Source organism: Haemaphysalis longicornis, unplaced genomic scaffold (genome assembly GCF_048455015.1).
Source record: "Haemaphysalis longicornis isolate Haplotype H1 unplaced genomic scaffold, Haemaphysalis longicornis Haplotype H1 scaffold_12, whole genome shotgun sequence".
NCBI lineage: Eukaryota > Metazoa > Arthropoda > Arachnida > Ixodida > Ixodidae > Haemaphysalis > Haemaphysalis longicornis.
Window position 1 is genome coordinate 60,638,598 of NW_027526225.1, and position 5,145 is coordinate 60,643,742.

General features: G+C 48.3%; 1 protein-coding gene across 1 annotated transcript; it reads left to right on the top strand.

Annotated features, from left to right (window-relative positions):
• Positions 1-288: 288 nt before the first annotated feature.
• LOC144162730 (uncharacterized) lies at positions 289-3,472 on the top strand. The gene is made up of 2 exons (XM_077693370.1): positions 289-530; positions 2,670-3,472. The coding sequence occupies exons 1-2, from the start codon at positions 527-529 to the stop codon at positions 2,975-2,977; spliced, it is 312 nt and encodes a 103-aa protein (XP_077549496.1). The 5' UTR covers positions 289-526; the 3' UTR covers positions 2,978-3,472.
• The last annotated feature ends 1,673 nt before the right edge of the window (positions 3,473-5,145 follow it).

A 5,145-nucleotide genomic window follows, 5' to 3' on the forward strand; every position in this document is an offset into this window, starting at 1 on the left:
CTATCAAACAGAAAATGGGTGAATATTCGTGGCGTGCATCCACATTCCAAGCGTCTTTTTCTAAAGACGATTAAAGAGTGGAAAGCCCTGCCCAACACTGCTTCCATTGAGTGTGTTGCTGTATGTGTAGTTGCCGCTAATTGTGTATTGCTGTAATCGCACCAAACATTCAATTTTTTTTCCTTAATTATTGTAGGTATGCTGCAGGTATAAATAAAGAAGGCCACGTAGAACGAATTCGCGACTCCGCAAAACTGAGGTGGCTTGGTGTGTTGTGTTTTATATTTGCAGGCGTCTGTCTCGCCGGTCGAGCCCTGGAGCTGCTGAGAGGAAAAGATCGTGCTGAAAGGCTGGCCGTCTGCACTGTGACATGGCCATGATTTTCAAGTCCATTATGCATGACCGAGCGGTCAAATCGCCTCCTCCCCGTGGTCTCCCCTGGTCCTACCAAGTGCCTGAGCATAGCTGTACTTGACAGCTGTTCAACCCAGAAGAAAGACCATGCTTGAAACTTTGTTGTTGCGTTATGGGTAACACTTTTAGCAACATTCTGTTACAGCAATAAGTGCCGCATCTGTCATTTCTTCATTTCTGCTACAGTCTGCTTTGTTGTTTCCCGTTGTTGGTCATCCTTGTTCACTGCCCTTCGTTTGCCACATTATGCTGCTGTGTTTGTCATCTCACGGATGTCTGATGTGCTCAGCTGTTGCTAAGTGGACGTGTTTTAGTGATGTACTTGGATGGTGTATGAAGAATGCCATGTGTCAATGACAGATTTTTACTTTATGCGATACTTTATCACCAGTGCGGCAGCAATTTTACTCATATTTTCCATTGCATAGCTATTTATAATCCGGCTGCTGGTCTTAAATTTCCTATAGCCTAAAGGGACACTTATGTCAGTTGCAAACATTGTCTTTTTAGTGTAATCAAAAGGGCTGTTCTTCCTGCGTTATCCTGTCAGCCAAATTGCTGACATTGGCTATGATGACATCTTGGCAATACCTCAGGGGTAAATGTGACAGGTTGCTAGGGTGTTTAACCTGCAGTGAACAATCGCAAAATTCCGCAGACGCCTCTTGAAGCAGTGCGTGCAAATGCATTAATGTGCCATTGACAAGCATGTTCACTCGTTATCATTTGCCCCTTGCACCTTTCTCAGCTTGATGGGACAGTACCGTATGAAATGTTTTCAACTTTTGGCCAGTGGGCTGAGTCAAGAGAGAGACGGACAGAACAAAATTTTTGCCTTTAAGTACCATAAGAAAGACTTATCATGCAGACAAAATACAAATTTGTTCTATTTGAAAGATTTTGTGTTTTGTAGCGCTGCCAGGGCTCATCCGGCAGCAAACGATGCCATATTCACTGACATATTAATCAATTTAGGTTAAAGGAGCACTGACACCAATTTTCGGCGTTAATATTATTGCACAGTTCGCCTCCTTCACTCAACAGAATACCCTGGGTGAAATATGAGCGGCCTGCGACGCGAAGAACATGGTTTAATTGGATCTCATTTATCGCGCCGACGGAGCAGCACGCGGAGCGGCACTCAGCAAATGGACATCAGCGTGACATCACTCCAGGAGAGGAAAAAGAAGTGACGCGACAGTGCTCGCCAAAAACTCGTGACGTCACTTCATGCGCGCGGCCCCACGAGCGGCGAGCGGGCGCAACACCCTCTCAAGCGGGCGCCGGTGACGTCCGCACAAAGCGGTGAGGTCAAACCGGGAGGCTGTCATATTGTCCGCTCAGGATGAAAGCGCGGGAATTTGAAACAAACGATTTTCAGGCCGTTCAATGTAAATAACTATCGCGCGCTGAAGTATATGAAGTGCTGTTACAGGTTTGCCAGACCATTAAGCATCGATAAAAGCAATAAAAGTGTAACATAAAACTTTCGTGTCAGCGCTCCTTTAAAAATTTGATTCTCCCGCCAAATCTGTTTTTTTCGCGACGTCTGCCATGAAGTCACAAGGGCGGGTATTGAAATGAACTTCCAGTGTGTCATTTGGCTCTGCAGCCTTGCTTACCATCAGTCCTCCCAGATGGCGCTGCTGTATTGAACTGCAGGCCGTTGTACACCATTGCTTTGTTTTTGACTGTGCTTGCACCTTGCTTGTTTTTGTTACGGTGGAAAGTAATCGTATCATGAAACATTGGGTATACCCGACAAACAGGGTCACGTAAGACGCCACTTACGCCATTCGGCCAGTGCATCGGTCTGCTACGCAGCTAAAACAAGCATAGTGCGCCCAGTACCAACAGCAGTGTGCATCGGTACTTTATGTTTATGTGTATTTTCGTTACCTTCATTGGTTACCCCAGCATTCTTACTGCTGTAAAATGAATATGCATTACATTTAAGCGCGAATAACTCGTTTGGCAAGATTATAAACCCTGCCTAATTTTGCGTTTGCTGTTGCTGGCCTCACCCAATTGCGCAGCTGGGCACATGATATCGCAGGTTCTGTTGCGAGAAATGAGCTAGTGGGTCGCATGGCCAATCCCCTTTTTCCTAATTATGTTTCTTCTCTGAATGAAGTGTGTGGTAAAAGGGTTGTCAGTTTGATTTTAGCGAGGCAATCTTTCGAATGAACCAAACTTGTGTTTCACAGCGAAAGGGCACCCAGCTTTTCTGTTTTTCCCGTCCTTCCTTGTTGCAGGCTCCTCTGTGGATGGCCACAGCCATCAGCCTCGGCCCCAGAAAAGCCGTCGGCAGCTGCACTGCCACCAATGCAGCTACGTGACATCGTTGCCGGCCTATCTGAAAAGGCACCATCGCACGCCCACGGGCGAGTGCCGCTTTCACTGCCACTTGTGTCCTGCGGCCTTCGTCCAGGAGGCCAACCTGGTCACCCATGTGCGCTTCCACACGGGGGAGAGGCCTTTTCGCTGCCGCTTCTGCCCCGAGGCGTTCGCATCTCGCACCGCACAGAAGATACACGAGAAGGAGGACAGCCACCACCCGTAGTGCTGCTGGAGGAGAGGAGAAGGGCCTGGGCGTGTGTGTGCGCAAGCACTCGCTCCTGCGAGATTGAAGGAAACTGGGCCCCTTTTTGGGCATCACTCTGAAGCAGTGTATGCAGGATCCCAAAAGTGTGGTGCTCACAGAGAGAGCCTGTTTTATCCTACAAGAACACTTGGCTCCGACACAAAGGTTCCTCTTCCATAGTCAGATCACAGCCTCACCAGCTGGGTGATAATCGCTTCACCCTTTTATGGAATGTGTGATTGTGAGTGGCAGACAGTGCCATCTTGTGTTGGTCTCAAGCTACCACGCTGGAGGCCCATTTAAGGACTCACTACGGCTTCGCAGACGAGCATTAGCAAAAAGGTGTGCCCCTCTTGGAAAGGAGGAGTCACAATGTGAGGCCATTGATACGTATGCAAATGCATGTGTGCATGTCTGTCATGTAATTTCCCACTGCGATGCTGTGATCTGTTGGTAAACAACAGTTCATGTCCAGGGCTTGTCTCGTGTGCTTCTTGTACAGGCAATTTTGGGTGCATCTAGGAACACTTGTAGAGTGGTGAAACGCGAGAGGTGTAAACTGGTGCCGGCTACCATCAAAATGTGTGTCCGACATATGCCGAATGTATTGAAGGAACAAGCACGATCATTATCATCATAGGATGAAGGCGTCTCCCATTGACCTCCAAGCACTCCCGTCTTGCACTGCCCAAACCCATTCTTTGCCTCCGAAGTTCCTTATTTCATCCCTCCATTGAGTTATTGGCCTTCCCCTCCTTCTAGCCCGTTGGGTGGCTCAGTGGCTAAGCTGTTGCGCTGCTGAGCATGAGGTCGCGGGTTCGATTTTCGGCCGCGGCGGCCGCTTTTCTGATGTAGGCGAAAAACAAAAACGCCCGTATGTACGAAATTTTGGCGCACGTTAAAGATCCCTAGGTGGTCCAAATGAATCCTGAGTCCTCCACTACGGCGCGCCTCATCGCCTGCGTTGCGTCGGCGCGTTAAAGCCTGCAATCAAATCAATCAAGTTTCCACTCCTTATGTCATCACCGGCAGGGCACATTGGTTTTGTGTTCTTCTTTCAGTGTTAGAGGTAGTTTGCTTTTCATTATTTGGGAGTGTTTGCTGTGTGCACCCAAGCGCATAGCTATTCTGCATCAGATGTCTTCCTAGTAATTAAAGGCCAACTGCACTCAAATTTCACCTCGGCCAAATTTGTTTTTAATGCGTAGTAAGTACCCCCAAATAAGCTGAGACACAAGTGGTAGCCCCGTGAAACGCCTCGTTAATCAGTCAGAAGCGTTTAAAAAGGTTCCGCCGCAGACCACTCTGCACCTGCCGGCGGATCGCGTAAACAGCCATGACGCGCCTGTGACGTTCCAGCCTACGGTGGCTTTTTCCTCTGGCCAGCCACGCAGCGGGAGAACCGGTCGAGCTCTGCTGCCCCGTGCGCGCGTCGAGCTTGCGCGCAGACATTCTCCCGAACTTATGACCGTCCGGCCGCTCGCTGGACGGCTGCAACGTCACTGCAATGGCCGCGCTCTCCTCGGTTTCGGTTTCAAAATCGCCGATTTTTGCTGGCCGCTTGCGGCGTCCACGTGCGTATTTCAGCTGTTGTATTTTGCATGTTGCTTTCTTTTTAAGCAGACTATACGGAAATAGGGTTTTCAAGAAGTCGAAATTTTGAGTGCAGTTGGCCTTTAAAGGAGCCATGAAGCGAAAATACAACTTTGTGTAATTTGAAAGAACTAGGATTCAGTATCTCACTCAGCTCCATTACAGCCCCAAAAGATGTTTTTTCGAAAAAAAAGCAAGAAGTATTTAAAAACTTTCGAATTTCGCGCCACAGTGACGTGTTATGAGCAAGAATGACGTCATACGGGCCAACAATAAAACATAATTTTCAGTGCGTTAACTGCACGCTAGCATTGAAGTGATGCGGTCAAATGGACCTAGAGGCCCCATTACGGACGTGCAGTCATGTGTCGTCGCGACAGGTCAGTTAGGCGGCCGCCAATCGCACAAACAAGGTTCCGTGACGTCATAGAAAAGTTGCGGGAAATTGGCTAGGGGGTTGCGAGTGCTTCACACGTTTTCTTTCATATCTCCGTTATTTGTTCAAAGATTGCGATGGGATTGGTATCATTGTTATTGGGACTAAGCAGTCTTTC